This window comes from Blastomyces dermatitidis (assembly GCF_000003525.1).
Source record: "Blastomyces dermatitidis ER-3 genomic scaffold supercont1.1, whole genome shotgun sequence".
Lineage (NCBI taxonomy): Eukaryota > Fungi > Ascomycota > Eurotiomycetes > Onygenales > Ajellomycetaceae > Blastomyces > Blastomyces dermatitidis.
This window is the reverse complement of record NW_025544774.1, coordinates 4,653,314-4,679,855: the sequence shown is the minus strand read 5'-3', so window position 1 is coordinate 4,679,855 and position 26,542 is coordinate 4,653,314. Positions and strand designations below refer to the sequence as shown.

Genomic DNA, 26,542 nt, shown 5'->3' with positions numbered 1-26,542 from the left:
TATGCAGAGTCTGCTCGATTGATGCTTGTAGATGGTTGTTGAGTTGTTGAGCGGGCGACGGGATTTGCGATTTGCCCTGCCGTGGCCGATCCATGATCAGCAAATGGTCCAGATTGGATTAGGGGGCAACATCACGTGATGCGCTACTACAAGCCTCGCCCGGGATTACCAGGCACTAGGCCGCAAACAGCAAGCTTAGCGAGGCGCAAACATGGGTAGGCGCGCTGGCTGGAGGGCTGTCCCAATGATATAAACATCCTGCGCGACCTCGACAATTTTTTTCTCAGATCCAGCACCCAAGAAACTATTAACACTATTAACCCGGTCCACTCCCCAGAGGCCTACCTACCACCCGCCCCGACAGCCACTGCTGCTACTGCTTGCTCCACCTTTACTTCTGTGCATGCTTTTGCTTATTTATTATTTTATTTTCTCAACTAGAACAAGGACAACCACCCAGCTGCGGGTCTCAATAATAGAGGCATTCACTATATTATTCATATTATTAATATATTTTTTTTTTTTTCTTTCGTGTTATGATGGGTATTGTGATGGGCTTTCCCCGGCTACAACCATTACCCCCTACAATTGCCTCACCTCGTTTTCCTCTTATATTATCTTGACTGGGCTCCCTACTCATTGATCCCTGCCCTATCACGTTTTATTTACTCTTTTTCTTTTTCCTTTTTTCCCCCCTATTCTTGCCTGCCGGTCCCGTGACTCGCAATGACTTCCAGGTACGTTCAATCTTCTTCCACCAATCACATCTGGTTATATGCTGCTGAGCCACATAACTAACTTTTTTGGGTTAGGCTTGATCGACTTGTCACGTGAGTTTTATCACTCGCCACTCTCAATTTTTGTTGGCTCATCCTGAAACTGACCCATCACACGGCGTAATACAGTCTTCTGGAAACAGGAAGCACTCCCCTTATCAGAAACACTGCGGCGCAGCAGCTTGCAGATGTCCAGAAACAACATCCAGATGAATTGTTCAATCTTTTAGGTCGAATCTTGCCATATCTGCGGTCCAGATCATGGGACACCCGGACTGCAGCTGCTAAGGCAATAGGCGGCATTGTAGGGTACGCTGAGCGCTTTGATCCCAATGCTGATGAAGGCCCCAAGTCCGCGGAGGATGTTGTCGGCGAAGATGATGATGTGTCTCCAGCAGTCAAGAAGGAAGAGGATAAGGAAGTAGCAGAAAATGCTGTTTCCGAAGACCTCCTCGACGTAGATACTCTTGATATCAGCTCCATTCTGAAGTTTGGACACAAGCTCCTGGGTAGTGCCGGTAAAGAATATGAATATTCGCTGGCTGGGTTGGATGCGGCCTCGAGGCTTCAGCATCAGAAGAAGACACTGGCCTCGCGCCTAGGACTTGGGGGGGAGTATATGCAAGAGGATTTGGTCAATGAGGCTGATTTCGCTACCCAACCACAGCATAAGGTCTCAGGTCCTAAGCTCGAGATCGCAATTCCATCTGTCTCTCGCAAAAGCAGCACACAGAGTAATCCATCTTGTGCTATGGCTTCCCCACATGACCCTATGCAAGCCACCCCCACCAATGGCGATGACCAGGGGCTTAGCAAGCGGCAACTGAACCAGTTAAAGAGAAAGAATAAACAAAATGCCAAAATGGGAGCCAATAAAATTCGAGTCGTCGATTTGGCTGTGCGGAAGCATTCTGATGCCATATCAACCCCTATCACCGCTTCTACTCCGCATGCTGTCAAAAAGGAGGAAGACGGCGATGATAGCAATGGTGATAAAAAGCTGGATTACTTTTCGCTGGAGAGAACTGAGCCAGACGATGACAGTAAAATCGTATCGGAATTCAAAGGGCCCGTCATCCCTGAAAAACCAGTAATTCAGACTGATGCAGAGGAAGAAGGTTTGGAATGGCCATATGAAAGAATGTGCGAATTTCTGATGGTTGATTTGTTTGACCCTAGCTGGGAGATTCGTCACGGTGCGGCCATGGGTCTGCGGGAAGTCATTCGTGTCCAAGGTGCTGGAGCCGGGCGAGTTCGTGGTAAATCGAGACGCCAGAACGACATGTTCAATCATCGGTGGCTGAATGACCTGGCCTGCCGACTTCTCTGCGTTTTCTTACTAGATCGCTTCGGTGACTACATTTCGGACAATGTAGTCGCCCCGATTCGTGAAACCGTCGGCCAAACCCTGGCTGCCCTTCTATTACATCTTCCCACAAGATCCTTGGCTTCTGTTTATCGCATTCTGTATAGAATGATCATGCAAAACGATCTCGGTCTTTCTAGTCCTATTTGGGAAGTGTGCCATGGCGGTATGATCGGACTCAAGTACCTGGTTGCTGTCCGGACTGATGTTCTCTTAAAGGAACCCGAAATCCTCGATGGGGTTATTGCTGCCGTGATGAAAGGGTTGGGCGATTACGACGACGATGTCCGTGCTGTCAGCGCCGCTACATTAGTTCCTATCGCAGAGGATTTCGTGAGACTTCGACCTGGGTCTCTAAACTCGCTGATTAACATCGTGTGGGAGTGCCTCTCTAATCTCCAAGATGATCTTAGTGCTAGCACAGGATCTGTTATGGACCTACTCTCCAAACTTTGCACATTCCCTCAGGTCCTTAAAGCGATGAAAACAAACGCTGCTCAAGACTCCGAATCGTCCTTTGGAAACCTTGTCCCGAGGCTGTTCCCATTTTTACGCCACACCATCACCAGTGTGCGTTCTGCAGTACTTCGAGCTTTACTCACTTTCCTGAAACTTGATAGCGAGAGACAAAACGCATGGGCTGATGGGAAAGCAATGCGGCTTATTTTTCAAAACCTGCTTGTTGAACGGAACGAGGGCGTTCTCAAATTGTCACTCCAAGTCTGGGTTGAGTTGCTCCAGGCATTGGAAGACCGTGGCCTGTTCAGAACAGATGATGAACTCCTGCCATCTCTTCAGCCGCTCATCACATTAACCATGAGCCCTTTTGGCGTACCGCGATACCCTATTCCTATGGATGCTTCTCTTTTTATTCGACCATCTGGACTACCCTACACTTCCGCTGGCGTTCCTCCAAGAAAACCCTCCCCCACTACGATAGCCCCAGAACCATCTGTCAAGGGCCGAAGACGAAAGGCTGAGAAAAAGGATACCACAGCAGTTTTCACTCACAATGTAGATGGTCACATGTTACAAGGCGACATTGATCTCGTCGGGGTGGAAACGGTTATTAGGTCAAAGATCTACGCTGCAACTGCTCTGGGCCGATTTTTGTCTACTTGGGATAGCAATGACCGTTCAAATATATGGCAGACCATTTTACCTTATCTAAAGGCGCCTGGCTCGAGTTCACAACTAGTGGCTGCCATGGTTACCGTTGAGTATGCGAAAATACAAGGAGCCAAGACCAGATATGTTTCTCTGTTATCTCAATCGTTAAATCCAGTGATTGAAAATGAGAGGCCGTCGTGGTATAGCGATATAGCGAGTTATTTACATATTGCCCGTGCACAGTGTCATTCCCTCCTCAACGCCTTCAGGGACCATGCACACGTTTCACAATTCTCCCTTCCGATGCTGGCAGTCATCGTCCAAGGAGATCAAGACGCCGGCCCCAGCGCCTTTTCCATTTCGGATGCCGAAAAGGTTCTTGGGCCTGATTTTGAAAAACTCAAACGGAGCCTTTCCCCAGCACAGAGAATGACCGCGCTTCAGGTCCTTAATGATTCGCGAGCAAGTGCATTAACAGCCGTTGAAGAAGCTAAGGAGGTTAAAGACCAACGGGATATGAGAATTAGAGCCGCGGCGGCAAGCGCACTCGTCGCTCTTCATGACATCCCCAGGAAGCCAAGCCAGATTATTAAGGGGATGATGGACAGTGTCAAGAAAGAGGAAAACGTTGAACTGCAGCAAAGATCAGCCTCAGCTGTTGCGTCTCTTGTACAGTACTATACGAGTGCCTCTAGACGTGGCCCTGTGGATAAGGTGATTGGAAATCTTGTCAAGTTTTGCTGCATCGACACTTCGGAGACACCGGAGTTCCATCACAACGCTGGCCTGGAAACGGCAATTCTATCGCTTCGAAAGGAAGAGGATAAGAAAGACCATCTTGACGCTACGAGATTCGAGCAGGAGTCTCGGGAAGCTCGAATCATGCGACGAGGTGCCAAGGAAGCGTTGGAGCAACTGGCGTGTAGGTTCGGTGCGGAGTTATTGGATAAGGTCCCTAACCTCGCGAGCCTGATTGAAGGTCCCCTACGACGCGCTCTTACTGGAGACCTCCCACCCGATATCACGGACCCCAACAGCCAAACTGGTCAGGAAGTTGTTGATGGATTATCGACGCTGCGAGCGCTAGTTCCTAAATTCCATCCTGGCATCTATCCCTGGATTATCAGCCTTATGCCAATCATTGCAAAGTCCCTTCAATGCAAACTGTCTGTCATTCGGTATGCGGCTGCCAAATGCTTTGCCACTATATGCAGTGTTATAACCGTTGAAGGAATGACAATGCTCGTGGAGAAGGTGTTGCCTAACATCAACAATGCGTTGGATGTTCACTGTCGGCAGGGAGTCATTGAATGCATCTACCATCTGATACATGTCATGGAAGATAATATTTTGCCTTACGTTATTTTCCTTATAGTCCCTGTTCTTGGGCGAATGAGTGATTCTGACAATGATGTAAGACTCCTTGCCACGACTGCCTTTGCGACGCTGGTCAAACTGGTTCCTCTGGAAGCTGGAATCCCTGACCCACCCGGTTTATCGGAGGAGCTCTTGAAAGGACGGGATCGGGAGCGGCAATTCATGGCCCAAATGCTCGACGTCCACAAGATCGAGCCATTTGAGATCCCCGTAGCTATCAAGGCGGAACTCCGTTCTTACCAGCAAGAGGGTGTTAACTGGCTGGCTTTCCTTAACCGGTACCACCTCCATGGAATCCTCTGTGACGACATGGGTCTTGGAAAGACCCTTCAAACTCTTTGTATCGTGGCTAGCGATCATCATATGAGAAAAGAAGAGTTCGCGCGGTCGGGTGCACCTGAAGCACGGAGATTGCCCTCATTGATCATATGTCCACCGACTCTTTCTGGGCATTGGCAGCAGGAAATAAAGCAGTATGCTCCTTTCTTATCGTGTCTAGCATATGTAGGCCCTCCCGCCGAACGTTCAAGACTTCAGAACTCTTTAGGCTCGGTGGATGTCGTCATAACATCTTATGATATTTGCCGGAACGACAATGACGTTTTCGCGCCGCTCAATTGGAACTACTGCGTTTTGGATGAAGGCCATTTGATCAAGAACCCCAAGGCGAAGATTACACTGGCCGTTAAACGGCTCAAGAGTAATCATCGGTTGATATTATCAGGTACTCCAATCCAGAATAACGTGTTGGAACTCTGGTCGCTATTCGACTTCTTAATGCCTGGCTTCCTCGGGACTGAGAAAGTTTTCCTGGACCGCTTCGCGAAACCCATTGCTGCGAGTCGATTCAGCAAGTCCTCTTCGAAAGAACAGGAGGCTGGTGCCTTAGCTATTGAAGCGTTGCATAAACAAGTATTGCCATTCCTCCTGCGGCGATTGAAGGAGGAAGTCCTGAACGACCTACCACCAAAGATCCTCCAAAACTATTACTGTGACCTCAGCGACCTGCAGCGGCAATTGTTCGAGGACTTCACGAAAAAAGAACAGAAGGATATCGCTAAGATAGTTGGCAGTACCGATAAGGAGGCGAAGCAGCATATCTTCCAAGCCCTACAGTACATGCGCCGCCTTTGCAACTCTCCCGCCCTAGTCGTCAAAGAAAACCACAAGCGATACGATGAAATCCAGAAGTCCCTCGCGGGAAAGAATTCTCATATTCGTGATGTCGCACACGCACCTAAGCTGACTGCTCTTCGCGATTTACTCGTAGACTGTGGCATTGGCGTTGACCCCTCCACCGAAGGTGAATTGGACACAGGAGCCAGCTACGTCAGCCCGCACCGTGCCCTCGTTTTCTGCCAGATGAAAGAAATGCTGGATATCGTACAGAATGACGTTCTCAAGAAGTTACTGCCATCAGTCCAGTATCTCCGACTAGATGGCAGTGTGGAGGCGACCAAGCGACAGAACATCGTGAACCAGTTTAACACTGATCCCAGCTACGACGTCCTCCTGCTCACAACCAGTGTTGGTGGTCTCGGTTTGAATCTGACGGGTGCGGATACCGTAATTTTCGTTGAACATGACTGGAATCCGCAGAAAGATATCCAAGCTATGGATCGCGCGCATCGTATTGGGCAGAAGAAAGTCGTTAATGTATACCGGCTGATCACGAGAGGCACTCTGGAGGAAAAGATATTGAAGTAAGTATTTATCTATTTGAGACCACCCAGCCTTAAGAAAGTAGAAAATGAAATATATGTAATGTCCTATACTAACAGACCACGTACTACCACAGCCTCCAACGATTCAAAATCGACGTCGCCTCAACTGTCGTTAACCAACAAAACGCCGGCCTGAGCACCATGGACACAGACCAACTACTAGACCTTTTCAACCTGGGCGAAACTGCCGAGGGCGCTGAGAAACCCAGCCAGGATGGCGGGGTGGGCGGTAATGAGATTGACATGGTCGATATCGATGGCGAAGTTAAGGAGAAGGGCAAGAAGGGTTGGCTTGATGATCTTGGCGAGCTCTGGGATGACAGACAGTACCAGGAGGAATATAATTTGGATTCCTTCTTGGCAACTATGAAGGGCTAGGAATTTATCCGCGAGTTATGAATGTAAAGGGGAATGGAGACTTTTTTTATTTTAATTTTAATTTTAATTTTTTATTGTTATTTTATTGGCTATTTTCGTTTGTTGCGCGGGCCGGGGGTGAGTAGGGAAACGGTGGAGGCGTGCCTGGTTTCTTTCTTTCTCCTGTATTATTTTTGTTCATTATCTTATTTTCCTTTCTGCTGGCGAAGCGGTGGTATTGGTCAATCGGTGGGAGGAGGGGTGTTTTGGACCTTTCGAGCTGTCTTCTTTTTGATGCTCAGCTAGGTTATATAGAGTGGGAAAAGGGAAAATGGAAAGCGAAAATCTAGCTTGGGGATGAATTTATGGGATGCAAATTTTCTGATTCGTTTTTCTCTTTTAGGCTCCGCCCTTCCTGATTGGGAGATACAAAACTCGGTGTTGTCGGCTGATTTCGCTGTATTTGCCAATAGGGGGTTTCGCGATCTTTTGTTGCCTTGCTCCCATTCTTGTTTCTTTCTTCTTCATTTCACCTTTCACAAATATATTGATACCCCCCCTTGGAAAGCTGTTCACCCTTAGCTTGAACCTGTTCGCTCCAACTCTAATTGGTCAAGATGTTCATGATTATCATACCCCGTGGACAATTGATCGTCTGAAAGAATGATATGGTTTGAAAAAGCATGATTGATTCCTAGTGGCTAGCTTTCAAATTCCATAAGAAGCATGAGCTTGTAGTTAGTTCTCCCCTGTCCTCTAACAATTGATGGGATAAATCCCAATTGGGAATAAAGGGGGAAGGGTATGAAAAACACAACGGATAAAACAAGGCAGAAGAGGCAGGAGCTGAAAGTATCAGAGTAGGCTACAAGTCCACTGAGCAGACAGAGAACTTGCCAAATAACAAAGTTGGAGAACTTATACCGAACAACAATCGTGGAGGGTAGTAATGTAGTTGCTGAAAATATCCTCCACTTCCAATTCGCATTTCGAGCTTTCCGCGAGCTAAAGCAAAAAGGGAAAAAAAAAAGAGAGAGAAAATACTCCTTCATGATATGCCTATGAGATACAAGGAATACCAAGTCAAAGAGTGGCATAAAGACCCAAAGACCCAAACATATGCTGCAACATTCGGGTAGTGATAATTAAAAAGAATCATGAAGAGGAGAAATGAGCAAACCTTTGCAAACTCCACCTCTGATAAATAATCACCCATCCACACCAACCAGGACCAACCAACATTTAAAACCTGATAGTCCATAAATAAATTAAATTAAAAAAAAAAAAAAAAAAAAAAAAAAAGGGAAAACGGAAAACAGTTAAAACCAACCGTTATTGGAGTCCGAGTGCCAAAAACGGCATAAACAAAGCAAGATAAGAAAGATGCAAAGTGAGACTAGCATTAAATAGTGCCCACAATAAAATGTTTAGTTATTTTTTAGACAACATGTAGAGAAGCGAAGAGTGTGAAACTAGTTATGTTAACAAGAAGTTCGGAACTAGCGGCGTGTCTTCGGCTTTGAAAGCATATTTAGGCGGCTCATGCTCAAGACACCTCTACTTTTCTGTATTGACCGACTTGGGGTTCCAATACCCGGAGTTCCACGTTGCATTGGGCGGTTCTTGATTGGGCTTGGCGTATGAATATTTGTGATGGCAGGGATAGGTTTCAGCCTCTTTTGGCTCCGCTCATCGCACTTCGAGTTCTCTGGCATCTTGTTTTCAACATCCTCGTCATCCTCTTCATCGCGTCGTCGTTTTTTGTTCATGATGCCGTGAGGAATGGTTGCGTGGTTTGGAAATGACGGATATTGAACTTCAGATGCGCCTACAGCTCTGATTGTAGGACTGTTTCCAAAGGCGAGTTTTGCAGCTTTACTAGCCTTCGGAGGTGTTGTTGGCGGAAGAGTTGGATAGGAAATCACTCCTGATTTTGCTGGCTCAGGAGGTAAATTTTTGGAAGACGTTGTTGGGGATAGATCCGCAAACGCATGACGGACTTTGGTGCTGGCAGAAAAATCGACATGCTTTTTTACAGTTGGGGCCTCTTGTATGTTAAAAGTTTTCGCTGGCGGCGCTACATGAGTACCTGCAGCAATCTTAACAGGGTCGTTTGAGAAAAGGGGTTGACGTCGCCGGAGAATTGACTTGAGGTTGGTAAGGCTTGGTAATGTAGTTTTGAGTTTTGGATTGAACTCTGTTTGCGGAGTTCGTGGGGCAACGATTGACTTCGTTGAAGGGGAGCAGGGGAAGTTCGGAATTCTGGTGGTCTTGATTTGTTTCACGCTTGACGCACGGGAAATCGCTGATTTCGTTGGGGTAGTTAAAGACCGCGGGTCGTCTTGCCCAGATTTGGGATCGAGTTTATTATCGGACAGTCCGTCCTTGAACAAAGGTTTTCGGGCCGGTGTGCTGTCGATATTGGAAGACTTTGAGCGCTTGACTGGGTTATTTGCAATCGTCTTTGTAGGAGACGCGAAGGAAGCCGTCGACTTCACAGAAGAAGCTACCTCATCAAGGCAGGCTTTAGAGCTGGTTCTCTTGAGAGATGGTTTAACTGGTGAGGGATGAATCCTTTCCTGGCGTACTCTAAATGAAGAAGGGTGTCCTGCAATCGAATCCATCTTTTTGAATTCCGCCATATGAGCATTGCTGAACCGTCCTGCTTTCCCTTTTGCTTTCGCAATCTTTCTGACCCCAAATGCTTGCCCAGCCTCCGTAGATTTGTGTTTCTGCGCGTTTTGTTCCACTATCATTTGTGCCTTAATCCTGGACGCGTCTTCTCGGATATTTTCCATAAGCTTTTGGGCTTCCTCACTAAGCTGTGAATCCTCACAGGAGAACTGTATGCTAAAGCTCGGAGTGTCTAGCTGCTCTGCCACTGACAGTCTGGATTTCGTTGGAGTTGCGGCTGATGCGTTTGAAGGATGATGGGGATCTTTCTGGATGGGTTTAAATCCCAAGCAAACGCCTGAGTCAGGTTTTTTTGGGGTGGTGTGGTGCACTTTGCTGAGTAGCATCTCCCCGAGGCCTAATTTCAATGCTCCTACCGTCTTTGGAGTTTTCAGAGATGCGTTTGAAGGAGGCCCCGCAGCTGGAGTAATGGAAGTGGAATGGGTCGGAGGGGTTGCGGGAACAGTTCGACTGTTTTCCGGGGAGCACAAGACCGGGTTTTCATCGCGTTCGGCGACCGAGACGAGCTTGGTGGAATGCTTAGAGGCTTGCTTTTGGGGCTGGAGCAAGATCTAGATCAGTTTTTGCATTCAAATGCCTTGTAAAAATAAAGTTTCAACAAATCTGTGCCAAGTTTCCAACTCACCTCACTTGCTGGAGTAATAGATCTGAGACGGGCAGACCGCCGCCGCACTGGAGTCGCCATGTTGGCGTGGACAGGTACCTCCTCAATGGCTTGAAAATTGAAGATAAACCCTACTAAGAGAGAGGACGCGCACCTTAAAAGGAAATCGAGCAGAGTATACGGACAGACATGAAGCGATGAGATGTGGTGGGGGAGCCGTTGCTGGTGAGCTGTCCAGGATGTGATCGTGAAGATGTTCTGAGAAGAGCTCTGATAGGCAGAGTAAACAAACAACAGCCCGCTTTTCCTAATCGGGTAAATATGACTTCATCTCTCCGCCCTAGCAACGTGAACAACAACACAATTATTCTTTATGGTTCCGCTAGTCCTCAAAGGCAATAGATACTATGGAAATTCAAGGATTGAAAGTATGTCAACAAATGTCTTATTTTGGACCCTTGAACTCATGACCCAAATAATACAATCTGATGTGTAGATGATGCCAAAACCAATGAGTTATTTAACAGGCAGGTAAAATTCAAACAGAACAAAGCTACTACGTAGTATGGACTTGGAACAAATAGAGCTTGACCGTGAAATTCATATCAAGTTATAGGCCGAACGGGTATGTTTCATCCACACCAAGAGCTGTGTGCGGCTGTGCGATCTCAAAAGGCGTAACGGCACGAGTTTCATCAAACCACACCATGGCGTCAAATTGACGAGAAAGAGACGCTGAGGAATAATGAGACATGACCTCGGTTAAGGGCCGATATACCACCCCGATAAAACGTTGTTTTCGCTCCTGGGCCAAAGCTCGCCGGAGATCGGGGTCTGCATGATTAGGTCGAAGGTCCAATAGAAAACTTGGGATGCCAGTTTCGTGTGCCACGTACTCCCAGCTATCAGGCTGGGATGGATTTACTTTCATCACTTGGACATCCTCATCCCAGTCATGCGCAGCAGCAACGGTACCTGTATGTGTGCAGCAGCCAACAAGAACAACATTCTCCTGCCCAAGATTCTCGCGGCACAACTGGCCAAGGTTGAGCTCGCCACGCCGAGTACCCATGCTTGTATATCTAGCATCGCCAATATGGCTGTTATGTGCCCAAACAACCGCTTTGGAGGACTCCGGTTTGACGTTAAGCAAGCGGCGCAGTGTCTCAAACATATGGGAGTCTCTGAGAGACCACGAATCCGCTGACCTGACGTACATTGCTTTGTAGTACGCCTCAGCATCTGCAACTAGGTAGGCATTCTGCTCAGAGCTGTGAAATTCCTCGCCATTATGCTCATGCGCAGAATACTCTAACCGCTTATTGAGGAGGTCGCGGAGCATTTGGATAACCTTTGTCTCGCAGGATTCCATCCGTGGACTAGTCAGTGCGGCAAGGCCATACTGTGATGGGTCTTCGACCCAGGCCTCCAGACAACCGTATTTCTGCCGCGCAAGTTTGGCCATAGGCGGGTCGACCCGATCGAGATATTTGATTATCGCCTGAATAGATAGAGCCATGCTGTATAAATCCAGGCCATAAAAGCCAGCTCGTCGCTCTTTGGGGAGACGTTCATTATGGTCCCTCATCCAATGTACAAACTCTTGGACCTCCTTGTTCCGCCACATCCACGTTGGGAAACGCCTGAACGCCGGTTCTGGCGTCGGATCTAGTTTTGACTTAACACCGGGACGCTGTCTCACATATCGATCGACTGATTCTGCATCGGGCCAGTCGGCTTCCACAGCTACTGTATCGAAGCCGTGGTGTAAAATAAGGTGTTTGGTAATTTCTGCACGAGCCTGGTAGAACTCGGAAGTACCATGGCTGCCGTCACCTATTAGAACAACTTTGTAATTCCCAAATTGATCAAAATGGGAGCCAAAAGATGGATCTCTAATCGGCGGTAGAACCTTCGCGGCAGACTTCATCCGCGAGGAGAGGCTTGAAAGGTGGAAAGCCATGAGGGGAGCGTGTAGCTTTCAAAGCAACTAATATAACAGGAACAACAGCAGTAGCAGCCGTGAGAGTAATTGATGGGCAAATTTATTATGATAACAGTTGATCTTTGCCTCGCATTTATAGTACACTCCTCCTGCGTGGAGCGGCAAATGTCATGTCAATATCATGGCATGTCATACTCAGGTAAGCATGACCTCATCATTTGGTTGCAGCTTCTACATAGTACGCGCGCGGTAAATGTTATTTTTTCCCCTACCAACCACGCACTCTCTAACACGGCGGATGCGTTCTGAAACGTCGCAACTATAATGCAATATTCTTCTCTAACAGTTTCTATCAGAAAAATATCGCAGAAGAGGTTGTTTTCTTTATTGACGATGTCGCTCCTTCAGAAATTCCAGGAGTCGATGGAGAGCGTCTATGGAAAGTTCTCCACTGTTACGGACGCTACAAAGTGGGAACCGCCGCCGAAATCTGGAGGCCATAGGGGCCGATATCTCTGGACAGATGCCTTTGGCGTTCTCAATTTCCTGACCCTTTATAAAGAGTTGTCGTTAAGAGGAGATAAGACTGCCGCTGACAACTCCTTGATCTTTGCCCAGCGCCTCATCACTACCGTCCACGATGTCTTGGGTTACACTCGTGATGGTCATTCTCGACTCCCCGGCGCAACCCATGAAGAACCCCTGAAAGGCGGTTTGCGGATCGGGAAAGAAGACGAAACGGGGCCCGATGGCGATGGGCAGTATTTTCATTACCTCAGTATGTGGATGTTTACTCTCAACCGAATGTCGATAGCAACAGGGGATCCTTCCTACAACAGGCAAGCAGTTTCACTCGCAAAGGCTATCCATCCATATTTCTTCCTCAACCGTACTTCGGACAGACCGCACATGGTATGGAAGGTCGCCATGGATTTGTCACGGCCACTTGTTGCAAGCGAAGGGAATCTAGACCCGATGGATGGGTACGTGGTTTTCCGCCTCTTGCAGGCATCTGCTATGAAGTATGGCGACGGAGAAATTCTTAAGGAAGAGATTGGCGATTACAGGAAAGTGATGGCTCGCAAAGGGGATCATTTTGTAACGAGGGATCCTCTCGATCTGGGAATGACGCTTTGGACGGCTCACTGGTTCGCTGGTCGCGAAAGCTGGGCGGACCGCCTGGTAGAAAGATGTTTTTTTCAGCTCCGTAATACTCACGTGGATTACATCCCTTGAAATGATAAAGCTTTGTTCAATTAAGGGATAAAATTTGTTTGAGCTAATTTTATCTGCTCTGGAGCATAGATCGGCTATTCGATGACAATCACTTCCTTGAGATGAATTTGCGGTGCCGTCTCGCATTCAGGGAGTTTGGAATTTGCCTTGGCATAGGTTGTATTACATATAGGGAGGCCAGCAACAATGCAGAAGGATTTTGCAATCGATCCGAGGAGATAATAACCCAGTGGGAGAAGCATATGTCGTCTTTGACTCCAGAAGACCTAAAACCGATTACCAGGGTTATGTATTCAACCGCGTTGATACCCGGGGGTAAGTGGTTCCTCCTTATAATCCTCAACAGAAGCATCGCCGCGGAACTCCTGCTCGAATAATAAGTATAACTAACGTGAAGTATCTTTCGCAAATAGCTTTCAAATCTCGATATTTGGGTGATGAGCCTATGGATCAAGTCTGATGTATGATATTGTGGGGGGGGGGAGGGGGAGACGGAAGTTTCATATCTTTACCCTTAAAAAATGTGTATTGATAAGACCTATAGTTATTTCGACAACGAGTGAGTACCAAAGGGTCTCTATCTCTTGCATAGGTCAGAGGACGTATAGTCTAAAACTCCGAAAAATCAAAACGGTGCTCTATTTACAGATCAACCAATAGTAATTCCCCTGGGGCGTCACTTTTTATCTACCGGGTATACCAATAATGTTTCTCCACGGGGTAAGTGTTCGGGGAAGGAAGTATACGACGTATACCGTTCCAATCGCGAGTATCAAGCCCGTCACCTAGGTTAAAATCGTTAGCCATCTGAAAGCAATACCGAGAATTTGATAGGTCAAGAGAGGATTGAGTGTATATATTACTTTCTCCAGCCAAGTATGAAACCAGATTGCTGTCATGAGCAGCATCCACCAGCTGAGGCCACCAACAGCCAAGGTGAAATTCCGACCCCATCTTTCAGACGAAGCCCTTTGCACAATCTCATGATGCTTGTTTCTTGGTTCTTCCAGTTCGCCTTCTACTACCGACGCTCCTTGCAATTCACAGAATAAGAAAGCACTTGTAAGAACAAGCATGAATACGTGTCCGCTCACATCATGGCCGCCTGTCCAGGCACCTCCTGACGCCTTGCAAGCTGTAGATGTCAATACCACGGCCAACTCAGATATTGAGTCTGTAGACCCTGGTGCGATAGACTTTTCACATCTACCGCCAGTAGCAATAAAGCTACGGTCGATAATACCGGGACCGAAAAACCATTGCGTTGTCAGCCACCAGGCTATTGTCACCAGAATATAACGGCCAGTGGCTTGTCCCACCCTCTTCAGTCGAGCGCCAGGAGATAAAAGTCTGTTGTTAAACGCTGGTTGCGTTAAGAGCAAAGATATGAAAGCCAGCGTAGTCCATAGCCAGCCAACCTTGACGAAATATACATTAAAGATGTTCCCCTTGCGCGCGAAATAATTGACGGGGTTTGTATCCGAATCTGGCGCGACGCCCGGTGAAGAGGATGCGTTGGCAAGGGGTCTTGCGGTTGGAGATATCAACGAGTACAAAGAGCCCAATAGAAGAGTCAGCGGATAAAGAGCGAGTGACAAGGGAGGCGGCTGCGGGAATAACGGTCGCGATGATTTGGGAGCGGTGGATGGTTTCCTTGTGGAGCCATTCAGGGGTACAGCATCTGTCGACGACATTGCTGTTGATATAACACCACCGAATTAGACGTGTATCGAGGAGAGGAAATGGCGGAAACCAGATGAATGGGGCATGTTAATGATGATCGTCCGTCATGCCACAATCCACCGCGCGCTTTTCTATCTCCCAAATCCTAGATGGACAAATTTGTTTTGACGTTGAATCCGGATGACGTCGTTCGTTGCTCACTAAGCAAAATCACGTGGTATTTTTCTTTTTATTGAACATCGTTCTAGATAGTGCGCACAACGCCTTGAAGCCCCAACTTTTACATCTTATGAATGTGAAATTACCCTTTACTGTAGCTCCTGGCTATTGCAGAAGCTCTACGGACTAGGATTTCAGCTAACGCCGTGTTACAAAAGCCGTTCAATTTTGGCTAGTCCAACTCTTACGACACAACAATCAGCTGGCAACTAATTATATCTTATTACCAGCCATACCGCTCGGTTTGGATTCGCTCAGGGTGCTACAATTTTGCATTCCCAAGAGAAGCTGCAGCAGCAGTTAGCTTATTCACATAGCCAATCCCCCGCCTACAATCCCGCCTCCTCGGTCACCGACGCCCAAGGGTGAGGATGGGCTTTGTAGGCAACAGGGTTTTTGGGAGAAATGGCGATGCTGCTACGTTGAATGCCTAGTTCAAACCGACCTTCTTTCCTAGTCGCACTTGTTCTACAGATTGCCTACAATCCGACGGCTTCTCGAAAAAGTTTACCCGGCATTCTTGAATGAGCCTATTATATGAAGGGTATGTACAATAGTGCTAGCTAGCGTTATGAACACAAAGCTGGGGCGTGCCGATTTAAGAATCGTTATGATGTGGGTCGAAAGTACATCCTTGGATGCCGGGTTAAAGGATTCATTATATTTCCTCAGCTCAGGAATATGTGTTTTCAGGAACGGCAAGATATGGCTGTCGAGGAGGTCGGGCCATGCCAGACCATTAAACTCTCTTTCTTGGAATATATTCGCTTCAAGAGCGGGAAATACCTGACAACCCTGGGCACCAAACCATTTTCGTCTTTTGCAAGACCTTGATTTAGGTTAGCTGAAGACTCTGTACCTCAGTTATGTGACCCTAGCGGTTGGTTGTTGTAACGGAATATGGAGGACTATCAGGCTGCATTGCCATAGCCGCAACATACGGTAGTGCGATCAGTTGGGACCATAAATCTTCAATATGTTGTGTTGGACCCATAGGGGAGATTTGGCGATACCCACAGGCTGTACTGACGAGTCGTGAAGAACCAGAGCACCTAACGCCGGACCGTTTTTCGAGCTGGGAACATCCCGGTTCACGGTTCCACATAGCGAGGCGTAGGTATAATGCATGTAATGATCATGAGCCTGTTGTGCCTTCTAGCTATTAATCTAACCCTGAAATCACAGTGCCATCTAAAAATGTCTGGATCCCTCCTTTGCCGGGTGCTCTGGAATACCAATAGAATTGTTCTTATCGCCCTTGGCCATGCTGGTCTATTTCCTTTTCGAGGTATCATCCGTGTATAACAAATCTCGTCGGTACATCCCATGATACCCTTGGTGACATGATTGCATAGAACAATCAAAATATTCCAGGCTCCGAAGGTCGCTCACCGACGATAAAAGCAAGGAAAGCAAATTAACACACGGGTTACTTCATATGATTGACCGCCCGGGAATCCCATGTAGCTCGCCACATCGTCCTCCCGGTATATCAGCCTTACCCAACGAGAGATCCTATTAGGCCATTCTTCAGGCGCCTTTCCCGTTTCCCCGCTATTAACAGAACCGGGGTAATGCAATTTGAAAGTTAGAAATTGCCAATGCGCACGGATCGTTTACATCTCTGCCTGAGGGGAAGGCTGTAACTGGAGGGGTCAAGTATACGCCCCAAAATCCTGGTCGAAACCAATAAATATAAGTAGGAAGTTAGTCTTCTTCGCTTGCTGGCTCCGCGTTTGTTCTTTTCTTTTCTTCACGTCACTAAAAGCTACCCGCAATTGTTGTCCGTTTAATTTGCGACATATACTGCGACAACCGTCGAACTTTCACATACTCGTGCGAATCTCTCCATCTTGGCACCCCTTTTATAGCGAAGCTATCGCAGCAGAACATATGCCTTCAGAAGGTGTCCCGAAGTGCCAGCGTTGTCGCAGGGACCACAAAAGGGTGAGTAATGCATACGACAGTATTTACGGGAGATTCCATTGCTAATGCAGACCCAGTGCTCACCGGAAGTCCGGGCATGGCCAGGGCAAAGATGCGAGCGCTGTGAAAACTATGGATATGAGTGCTCGGAGAACATGATGGCGCGAAGGTCAGCGCAAAGGGATCGTGAATCTGCCCCCACCATCAGCCGTCCTTTCGAGGGCAGACCTGGAAACTACCAACAGGGCGTAACTCGACCACTATTAACACGGCCAATTTCATTGACTGAAACAGAATCCATCCAATCCCCTTTCGTTGGGCTGTTCTTGTACCTCAAAAATATCGACTGGCAGACCTTGAGCTGCCCCTCGGCTGAATTTGGATCGGACCCATTTGCTGCAATGTTTCAATCGCATACATGTTTCCCCAATCTCTTTAACCCTCCCCTTGGAAGACGAGGAATGTATCTCGAAATTTTTGCAGAGAGCGAACGGCTAAAGCAGAGTCCCCCCTCGCCGCCGGTACCATATGGCCACTCGCTAGAAAACTCCGTCGTAACGGCCATAGTTCATAGGGTACAACGAGAACAACATCGCAAGGCGATGAACTATAGTTTCGAGGAGCTATCGAGAAGGTGCAGCAATTACATTCGTTACGGTAGTTACTGGAACAGGTTGAGAACTATGCTCAATACCGATGAAGTGCTCCTAATCGACCCAGAGTATTCCTTCGACAAACCCAATCCTGATACCACATTCGAGACCGCGGTATATTTTTGGTTATTCGGCATCCCTGGGTTGAAGGAACTGTGCCAGAAATTGTCAGGGCTCTCTCATATGATCTTGTGTTTAGCGAGAACTCCGCATGATGATCCAGTACGGAATGTTTTGGCCACGCAGATCCTTAATCGCCTTAATGAGGTCCTTGGTTCAGAAGTTGCCTCGCTTCCCCAGCCTTCCCAACCTCGCTACAGTATTAACAGCAACAATAGTAGCCACGATAATGGTCACTCCTACGTGGCCGCCGCCACGATTGGTAGTTCGACTGTGGGACTTCGAGATGCGGAGCCAGAGGATCTCTTTTCATCTGATAGCGTTGCCCTTCAGGCCGGATTCGGAGTCGGCTACGTTTATCAGGGTGCTTGGAACAATTGACCATTGAAAAGCAGTGCTTGTTGCCCATTCCGAGCCCCCTCACCGCTTCGAGTCATTATCCATTGCCCCGCCTACCCGTTGGTTTGGTTGCTTGAGTGGCTTCATTTCCAATTCCGATTTCAGTTCCATTTTCTCTTTTTTGAGTCTGCATTCCTTTCCATTCTTCTGGGTGAGCGGTTCCGAATTGAGGAACGCCAATTCTCCTAAACCCTAAATTTTTAGTCTTGAAGTGCGTTGGTCCGTGGGTCTTAGGGATGATAGATGTTCACCATAGTTCATATTATATGCATTAAAGTTTTTTCAATATAGTAAAGGGTGTATTTTTGGATTTACTCCTATTCCATCTAGATTGGGTAAGCCACCTCGGGTGCGTCCGTAGGCTGCCTGGGAACAAAAGCAGGAAGGACTTGCGCCCCCTTCAATCATGTACAAAAATGCCTAACTAGATTATCTCCAGAGCGAATCCGCGGAGAGACCAATAAACTCGAGGTATTCTCGTTCCGTGGATTTTGACAGGCAGAGAGGCGCAAGAAGAAATGTATGATGGTGTGTCCAGCTGGTTGTCCATCACTACCAGGAGCGCCAGAAACAACAATGGAGGAAATTACGTTCAGTATTCCCTTTCGTCTTCTCGCGCAATCTTAAGGTTTCGGCAAATGAAAGTGATTCCACTAATAGGCGTCTCACACACATTAGAATTTAGGATGGAGGCGTTATAGAAAGTTGCCTAAATCCCTGCATGTGCAAGGCATGTGCATGTACAGGTACGTACGAACTAGGGCCCCCACGAGCAGGTGAATTAGTTAGCTAGCGAAGTACTCCGTAGATGCATCTGGTAGATAACTTGATACATATTCATAATAACATGAGAGCCCTCGGCTCGGCTGTCAGCAAACCAGGGAGGGAGAAGCACTATACTGGCGGCTGTGCGGTATTCATCACAAGACCTCTCCTGGCGCGTTCCTAGAATGGCGTTCACATATCCCTACTACTTTTTAAACTTGTTTCTGGGATCATACCTTCCGCCTAAGCCATTCCTTGGATAGCAGGGTGGCGGGAAAGAGGCGTGAGAATGAGGTGTCATCCTAGACTAGAACAATGTCCGCACCCCCACACGGAGAATATATAGGCCTTTGTGTAGTAGGTTTAATCGATTACCGCTGGTTTGAAATAGATTCACGCCCAATGGATATGCTCGCTCGTCATGTTGGTGTACCGATATTCGGGTAGTTATGTAGAAAGTTGTGGGTCTTGTGATATCAAAGCTTGTTCGCAACCTGGGGGCTGGCCTATTATGTTAAGATTGATATAATAACGGTCTGCAATGCTAGCCGCTTAGCAAGTGCCAGAGAAGGTAAGGAAAGTTGTAAGGGCAGAGTGGGGTCGAATTTGACCTGTCCTGTCCGAAATATCGTTCCCAGGAGAGAAGGCTTTTGCTCACCGCTTGCAATATCGCCATGACTGGATCGAGGCTGCCAGGGTGCAGGGATGGACAGGAATGTATTCCTACAATATAACCCGGAATGTGCTGTGCAAGTCTCACCACAAAGGCTATTTCGCTCATCTCGTCGCTAGTGAAGAATTGACTCCAGGTAAATGCAGCAGGGAGAGTTTCCATTGCCCTATTTGAGCTTAGAATGCTAAGATAATGTCCAGGATCTCGGCGTGAAACATAGAGTGGCTGATGAGCCCTCAATTTTGTCAAAAGTTGTTGGTTATCGAGGGCTGATCGGGGAACAACAAAGAAATCAACCAAGCAGCCCAACAAAGGAAGAAGACGTCATGCGTCTGGGGACGCAGGATGGGTACGTAGTAGATCCATAGGATAATGGGTACTTGGTACTGACCATACAGTCAGTTTGCGACTTTCTTGCACATTCTCGTAGACCGAGAAACAATTGTACATGTACCATACGTTGGTACATGAACCATTCACGCCTTGCAAAACTAAACATCTCTTTTTTTTTTTTCTTAGGTCCAATTGTGTTCATTCCGCCATTCCGAGTGCAGACTTCCAAGGCCGTTAATTGTTTAAATCGTCTTACCCTTTTGCTTTTGATTCTCTTAGGCAATGCTCTTTGTCGAGGGAGTAGCAATCCGAGTCCGGGAGAGGTTCCGAACCCAATAAAAATGAACATTTAGGACACCTGCCGCCTGAATTCAAATAACCGGCTGTCATCAAGCCATAACAAACACACGTGGGCAGGCCCAGGGCAAAAATAAAGGACATGCCCTAATCCGGCTTGCTGGATCCGAAAACATTTTCACCCTCTGCATAACTAACACGATACGGAGCATCCAGGGGACAGGATGGAAATGCCCATCGTAAAATTTCTTTTTCTTATGGGTCGTTTTCATTGGACGACTGTACGGTACTTTCCCGTCATCCTGAATAAGCTGTAGTATGCGCTTTGATCTCCAAGCAGAGGGGAGAAGCCTTGGCAAGAAAAAGCTGTCCCGGTGGACTGGATAGCCGGAACGGGTTCAGTTCTTCCCCGACCAATGAGAATCTGTCAGCATTTGAGGCACATCACTGCATTTTAGTTCGGGATTGGGTTCCCGGGGCGGTACACGTTTGTAAAACAACGCTGGGAATGTGTCCTGAAGCTTGTGAATTTCAGTGGCTAGCCTGATTAGGGGAATTGGAAACATTCCACCTACTTTTTAACCTTTCCAGCGGCGAATGTAGAGAAGGGAGGATCGGTGGCCTTGCAGCTCCAGGCTGATCACGAGCGGCAAAGTCCTGTTGTTAAAATGCATAGGTTATGGAGGAGCTACGGGAGTAGCAGATGATCATGGGGCTCTCCAAGTCACAATTAGAGAAATGCTGTTGGTTCTAAAATATCAAATGATAGACAACCAATTCTCGTAACGGATTGGAAGCAGCGATTTTCTCACGCAATGGAGCCATGATATTAGGGTGGCTATGTTATCAAAATTCTCATTTGCATCAAAAACTATCCAACGTGGTATCACTATCAAGATATTCCTGGGCACAAAAACAAGCGGTGTTGCTAAAAAATGGAGATGCTGTTCTGTGCTGATAACTCCGTGGACAACTCCCGAGGCGCAGCCGCAAAGTCTTTGGGGGCTCCAGATCCAGGAATCCCTTCGGGTTGCTCCCCACGCTTCCTGCAGTGCTGCAAACGGATTACAAAAAGGGCCGTATCATGCAATTTTTGCGGATAATCAGGAGGTTGGGATTCATAACTCGACAAGGTCTTTTGGCTTGCGTGAAAGCCTGATCGTATTGGACTCCCATTTCACACAGGAAAGGGAGCAGAGCCGATCTTGTTACGGTTATTTTGACTTCGAGTCTTCGTTTGTATTGGCGAGACCGCTACGTGGCTCTATAGCGTTTAGGATTTCGTTACCAAAATAAAAGGAGGCGTAGCTGGGGACCACAATCCAAAATCCACTGATTCCATAAAGTGGATTGGTTAACTAGATGACCAAAAGCCGATGCAAGACATGATGGTGTAATATTAATAATGAGAGCCTTACTTTGGAATGATCCACAGGAAGATTAAAGTCCAGAAGCTGTTGTGCCCTACATTGTCGAATCCAGAACAGGCTTCATTCAGGCCTGAAACATCGGAGAGATATTATTAGCTAGTGGAAGAGTAAACAGTGGCCGAATATTTTCGAACACTCAGGGTGGTGTAGATAGCGACAAGCCATCACAAGCTTTGGAGAACTCACCATATAGCACTGTTTTACTGACAGTCATTACACTACCACTGAAAACCACCAGCAGCGCAATCGCTCCTAACCTTCCGCCGATTGATCTCCGTGGGGCAAAGAAATCACCCTTTGTCGCTGACTTGCCTTTGTTCTCGCCCTTATAGTTGGATGTCGTCCCGTAGTTAAAGAGCACAAACAAATAGAAAAGGTAGCACGCAGTTTCAACTAGGTTCATCAGGCTTTGCGCACTTGTGAACCCATTTCGGTTGTTCCATGCAGGCCAGCCATAGATATAGTCGATGGTGCCATAGAGGGCATACGGACTCCAGATGTAGTGCAGACTCCCGCCGGGCATGCTATGTGGTCGAAGTAAAACATAGCTAGCATCCCAAAGAACGACTGGAATTGATATACATAGCCAAAGTGTCACGATTACTGATGGAGTGTGTCGCCATTCACGAGCAACAACATATCGATTCTGATCCTTTTCTGCGTGCGTATTTACGCCGGTTGCACTTGGCTGGGGGAAGTCCCTTGGATGATGGCGCGTGGACACCATAGTGACCCTCTTCTCGAGACGATGTCACAAAAAGAAGACAGAATTGGAAAAGATAATTGGGGGGCGAGGTTCGAAGATTGCACTGGATGATATTTGATTCGAAAGCCCAGTGGGTAAATCAAGCAAGTATCTTGCCGGTGATAGACCAATACGAAGCGGCTTGGGCTACCTAATCCAAAGGTAAAGGGTGCTGCTTAATAGGCAAACTCTATGAAGGACACCGGGTAAGTAATAATAATAGGTAAATCAACCGTTCAAGAGAGGAGATGAAAATGGAGTCCGTCCTTGGTGTGGTGTGGCGTCACTGGGTTACATCGAGCGATGACTAAAGGAGAGAATTTACAAGCGGGGCATCCCTAGAAGCTCTAGAAAAGCTAGCTGGATTTTGGGAGGATATTTCTATCATCCATTGTGCTGATTTAAATTCTTGAAGGATATGTAGCCAATTCAGTTACCACGAACGACGACGTCCTTTGTCGTTGTGGTGGCTGTAAGTCACGTGGATTTCGGCAATCGCGCTTAAATTATGCGACGTTTCCCTCGGAAGGGGATGGGATACCATTCTCGCCTCTTCTCACGCCGGTCCTTAGCCCTATATTTTCCGATGGAAAGAAGGAGTGCGTGATATTTCCTATGTCGAGGGTATACCAATTATACTACAAAACAGAATGCGACTTCACTTCTCGCTGATAATGAATGACTCAAATGTTCTCGAGTCATATGGTTCAAGACCCTTATAGCAGTGTCCAGCTGTATATTGGTTCTGAGACACATTCAACAAAATCTTGAACTAGGATTGGCTCCATGTTTGACGCATGGGCTACTATGCAGAAAAAAAGGGGAAACAATGACAACGCTGTCGTTATATCGAGCGACCTGAGTCCAAGGACACATTCCAGCTACAAAATGCTAAAGTCAAAATAGTAACACCGACAGGTCCCCATCTGAGACCGACCTCCCCGTTCCTTGCCAGTTCGGCACCAGATTCTATCTCTGTGAATTGTTAGGGAAGACGGCAACTTGATGACAAACTTCTAGCTAGCATCCAACCATGATGAGTTTCTAGATCCCACCAAGGCCCACTGGTCATTCCGCCGCTTCTCTTTATTGGAGCACTGTCGATCCGGATTGCAGTTCCCGATTCGCCCGGAGATATTGAATGGGGCCCCAGAAAGAGCACAAGAGGCAATTGACGAATATGCCCTGTTTACTTTGCACCAGTTATCACTCTTTGAAAGTCCTTATTCAAATTGATGATTTATTTTCTATATTGAGCCTCAGTGATGCTCTTGACATGTTTCACCAATGCGGCCAACAAATCAGTCCCTCAATTGCAACCGCAGGAAGGAAATGGTTTCTATGTTGTATTGGGCTCGCTCTATCATCGCTAGACAGGCCAGGGACACCACACGGATAGCTCTTGGAAATGCCAAAACGCCCGTGCGGAAGGAGCCACCGATTAACATCCCTTCGTTATGCATCAAAATAAATACTTTCCCAAATTTGAACTCAACCCTACGGACTTGTTGGTCGCCTTGCAGGCTCCATATGCTCTCTATGCCCTCATCACCCATAATTCCACATGATCAGGGCCGTCTGCAGCTTTTCTTCCATGTCATTTCGACTCCAATAGTGATTATCTACGCAGCGCACATAAATAGGCTGGCGGCATAACTGCTGTTCGGAAAATTTGGTGGCCATAATGACATTTTTACTTGCAACGCTTCTGGAAAGCTTTGCCTTTATGATGGGGGAAAAAAAAAAGCAGATATTGAACATGAAAAGGCAGTACATTTGCCAGATACTCCTGGGAAATCCAATATTCCAACACTCCCCTTCAGCCAATGTACATTACATACCAAACAATGATGGCTAGGTATACTCATCGGTACTTCGGTACTTCGGTGGTACGATAGGGTGACATACAAAAAGCTCTACTTATTATGTGATGCCATTCTCTCACATCATCAAATGTCGGAGGTGAATGGAGTGGGTGGCGGAACTTTTACTGCCTATTTTGGTCCAGACAAGAATGCCAGCCTGGCTGAAATTCAGAAATAGTCATGGTCAACTTGAGTATATTTGATGTTAGTAGGAAAGAGTTTACTAAGGCACAACATGTAGTGGCCGGGAATATCCCAGCTCATGATAAAAGATCTGCCCTGCGCCTTGGTTGTTTAAAAAAAGGTAGACTGATGTGGGATGAGTGAAGAGGGAGGGAATAAAGCCCCTGACTAGATACAAGTGAGAGCATCAGCATAACAACTTCTCTTTCAACCGACGTCTCAATTGTCATTAATCCAAGGCAAAAAGTGCATTTCTGGTAGCATCCCTCTGTCTAGGTGCGGTTACATATTATCCTCCCCCAGAGCAGAATGGATAGTCCCTGAGCACCTTCCGTGATAACATGCGCTGTCACTTTGGTCAAAAAAGAACATGTGATTATGAATATGGCTGCTTGCTTACCCTGGGACCTGTCAAGGGAGGATACAAAAGGAGGGAGGAAGACCTTTGACAGACACATACCCTTCCTACAGAGTCTAATCCCTGGGTGCAGTGATGTTGGCCACTTGCTCCGTTATCCTATGGCTCACTTTATATTTGAGTGGAAATCGCCATATACTTGAGGCCAGTTCTTCGGTACTTTTGACCTCTTTTACATCCAGACACTTTTAGTTCTGGGGCCTCTGCATGGGCTATGATTGCTCATTCGATGTCTCCCCAAAGGATTTCCCCACAAACTCCCAGCTGCTTGTCGTACAAGGAAGGGGTTCCAGACACGGAAGGGCGTAGGGTTGCAATGTGACAGGGGACAAGGGTCTCTAGGTCCTCGAACGGCCTGGGACAGAAGGTGATTATTATCATCTAAAAATACCTTGACGTGTCGAGTTTTGCTATCGTTGGACTATCATGGTGTTGAGTATTGAGTAGTCCGATGGGAAATATCTCAATTGCACTGATGTAATCATTGCCGTCGTAGGTGAACTTGTGAGATGAAAAACAGGATAGATGAGGTCTGGTCAACAGCGCAAGTTTTGTATGCATCTAACCCGATGTTGATATCAGCCCCATAACAAACCGATTTTGTTAATTTTGGAGATCATGCGGGGCAGTGTGCTCCTAGTTTGACCCCGCCCGTGTCTAGGCTATCTGAAGCTGCTCGGCCTGGCCACTGCAAATCCTTGTCGGTGATGAGGTCTCTTCCATGTCTCAACATCCTAGTTATGTTTTTCACAAGGTCAACGGCCGAAGTACGGGATATGTACGGAGTACATAGAATGAGAAACTCGAGGAACTCAGTCGCAACTACCTATACCTAGGTACAGAATAACCGACAGCAATGCACAGGTGGCATTTTCCTTAGTCGTACTATTTTTCGGCTTGAAATGGTCGGTCGAACGTTGTGCCCTCTCATAGAAGTCATAGTAGCTCAGCTCTTGAGCCTCGACGTCGAAACTCCGATGGCCAATGGAGTTATCGGCAAATTAGGATCGAATGCTTAAGTTTCCATGTTCATAGATGTATGTACGGAGTACTGTACATGTAAATGATGTTTCTCCGTTGCTTATCCCGGCTCAGCTAGGCCAAATCATCATCGTGGCTTTTCTGGATGTCGTCGACGGGCTCCAGGCGTCGCACGCTGGCTGGGGAACGCCGGACTCTTGTCTTTTTGTGGAACGGTCGTTGGAAACATGCATCAGTTTGCAAGACAACCGCGCAAGAATATTTCATGGAAGAATTGGAGCGAAGACATGGTAGTAGAGTACCTTGTCGACGGGCTTCGTTCAAAAACTCCAAGACGATCCCCACTCAGCCTACGCGTACTCCGTACTCCGTAGTATGGTATGGTATGAGGACCAATAGTTTAGCGCGTGTAATTAGAGTAATAATATATGGGGTAGATACGGGGTAGACAAACCTTATTTATTTTACATAAAATACCGCCGAAGGAGCAGTTCTCGGCCTTGTCTGGTTGCTTGATATTAAATGGAAAGCACTCTCTATGTTTGTACTATCTTTACATAGTTATGTGTCTTTCTGTAAAGAGGTATATGCTCTGTGCTTGCAGAGCGAGTCCAAAGAGTTACCTAAACTATAGAATCATTTAACTAGTTAATCAAGTAGTTA

General features: G+C 47.1%; 9 protein-coding genes across 11 annotated transcripts; 4 read left to right on the top strand and 5 right to left on the bottom strand.

Moving 5' to 3' along the window:
• Positions 1-267: 267 nt before the first annotated feature.
• Positions 268-7,973, top strand: BDCG_00581 (TBP associated factor). The gene is made up of 4 exons (XM_045416091.1): positions 268-737; positions 813-830; positions 906-6,332; positions 6,428-7,973. Exons 1-4 carry the CDS (start codon positions 727-729, stop codon positions 6,729-6,731), a joined length of 5,760 nt encoding a protein of 1,919 aa, XP_045271896.1. The 5' UTR covers positions 268-726; the 3' UTR covers positions 6,732-7,973.
• Positions 7,974-8,209: 236 nt separating this feature from the next.
• On the bottom strand, positions 8,210-10,089 carry BDCG_00580 (uncharacterized protein; the record flags this gene model as incomplete). Its single annotated transcript, XM_045416090.1, has 2 exons — positions 8,210-9,943; positions 10,030-10,089. The coding sequence occupies 2 exons, from the start codon at positions 10,087-10,089 to the stop codon at positions 8,210-8,212; spliced, it is 1,794 nt and encodes a 597-aa protein (XP_045271895.1).
• A 529-nt stretch (positions 10,090-10,618) lies between these two features.
• Positions 10,619-11,971, bottom strand: BDCG_00579 (erythromycin esterase; the record flags this gene model as incomplete). The annotated part of the gene is made up of 1 exon (XM_045416089.1): positions 10,619-11,971. One exon carries the CDS (start codon positions 11,969-11,971, stop codon positions 10,619-10,621), a length of 1,353 nt encoding a protein of 450 aa, XP_045271894.1.
• A 243-nt stretch (positions 11,972-12,214) lies between these two features.
• On the top strand, positions 12,215-14,173 carry BDCG_00578 (uncharacterized protein). The gene is made up of 3 exons (XM_045416088.1): positions 12,215-13,160; positions 13,259-13,504; positions 13,603-14,173. Exons 1-3 carry the CDS (start codon positions 12,278-12,280, stop codon positions 13,647-13,649), a joined length of 1,176 nt encoding a protein of 391 aa, XP_045271893.1. The 5' UTR covers positions 12,215-12,277; the 3' UTR covers positions 13,650-14,173.
• Positions 13,873-14,883, bottom strand: BDCG_00577 (inositol phospholipid biosynthesis protein Scs3; the record flags this gene model as incomplete). Its single annotated transcript, XM_045416087.1, has 2 exons — positions 13,873-13,974; positions 14,053-14,883. 2 exons carry the CDS (start codon positions 14,881-14,883, stop codon positions 13,873-13,875), a joined length of 933 nt encoding a protein of 310 aa, XP_045271892.1.
• BDCG_00575 lies at positions 14,543-18,605 on the top strand. 3 transcript variants are annotated; one of them, XM_045416085.1, is made up of 3 exons: positions 15,147-16,204; positions 16,277-17,038; positions 17,095-18,489. In XM_045416085.1, exons 2-3 carry the CDS (start codon positions 16,985-16,987, stop codon positions 18,169-18,171), a joined length of 1,131 nt encoding a protein of 376 aa, XP_045279224.1. In that variant the 5' UTR covers positions 15,147-16,204; positions 16,277-16,984; the 3' UTR covers positions 18,172-18,489. The 3 variants fall into 3 exon arrangements, with proteins under 3 accessions (XP_045271890.1, XP_045279224.1, XP_045279223.1); XM_045416084.1 differs by having other exon boundaries at positions 15,147-16,215; XM_045416083.1 differs by having other exon boundaries at positions 14,543-17,038; positions 17,095-18,605.
• Positions 15,421-16,196, bottom strand: BDCG_00576 (uncharacterized protein; the record flags this gene model as incomplete). Its single annotated transcript, XM_045416086.1, has 3 exons — positions 15,421-15,544; positions 15,603-15,908; positions 16,033-16,196. 3 exons carry the CDS (start codon positions 16,194-16,196, stop codon positions 15,421-15,423), a joined length of 594 nt encoding a protein of 197 aa, XP_045271891.1.
• A 2,866-nt stretch (positions 18,606-21,471) lies between the features above and the next one.
• Positions 21,472-22,414, bottom strand: BDCG_00574 (uncharacterized protein; the record flags this gene model as incomplete). Its single annotated transcript, XM_045416082.1, has 3 exons — positions 21,472-21,589; positions 21,676-21,757; positions 21,874-22,414. The coding sequence occupies 3 exons, from the start codon at positions 22,412-22,414 to the stop codon at positions 21,472-21,474; spliced, it is 741 nt and encodes a 246-aa protein (XP_045271889.1).
• Positions 22,415-22,806: 392 nt separating this feature from the next.
• On the top strand, positions 22,807-25,717 carry BDCG_16168 (uncharacterized protein). The gene has a single exon (XM_045425428.1). The coding sequence runs from the start codon at positions 23,720-23,722 to the stop codon at positions 24,086-24,088; it is 369 nt and encodes a 122-aa protein (XP_045271888.1). The 5' UTR covers positions 22,807-23,719; the 3' UTR covers positions 24,089-25,717.
• The last annotated feature ends 825 nt before the right edge of the window (positions 25,718-26,542 follow it).

What these genes read in the sequence shown, in the direction of transcription:
- BDCG_00575 (XM_045416083.1), top strand. Translation starts at nt 16,985, where the DNA reads ATGCCTTCAGAAGGTGTCCCGAAGTGCCAGCGTTGTCGCAGGGACCAC. An exon ending in GTCGCAGGGACCACAAAAGG is followed by an intron (nt 17,039 to 17,094) that starts GTGAGTAATGCA and finishes ATGCAGACCCAG; the next exon opens with TGCTCACCGGAAGTCCGGGC.
- BDCG_16168 (XM_045425428.1), top strand. Translation starts at nt 23,720, where the DNA reads ATGCGGCCAACAAATCAGTCCCTCAATTGCAACCGCAGGAAGGAAATG.
- BDCG_00578 (XM_045416088.1), top strand. Translation starts at nt 12,278, where the DNA reads ATGCAATATTCTTCTCTAACAGTTTCTATCAGAAAAATATCGCAGAAG. An exon ending in AAGATGTTTTTTTCAGCTCC is followed by an intron (nt 13,161 to 13,258) that starts GTAATACTCACG and finishes TCTGGAGCATAG; the next exon opens with ATCGGCTATTCGATGACAAT. An exon ending in AACCGCGTTGATACCCGGGG is followed by an intron (nt 13,505 to 13,602) that starts GTAAGTGGTTCC and finishes TTTCGCAAATAG; the next exon opens with CTTTCAAATCTCGATATTTG.
- BDCG_00581 (XM_045416091.1), top strand. An exon ending in CTGGAGGAAAAGATATTGAA is followed by an intron (nt 6,333 to 6,427) that starts GTAAGTATTTAT and finishes GTACTACCACAG; the next exon opens with CCTCCAACGATTCAAAATCG.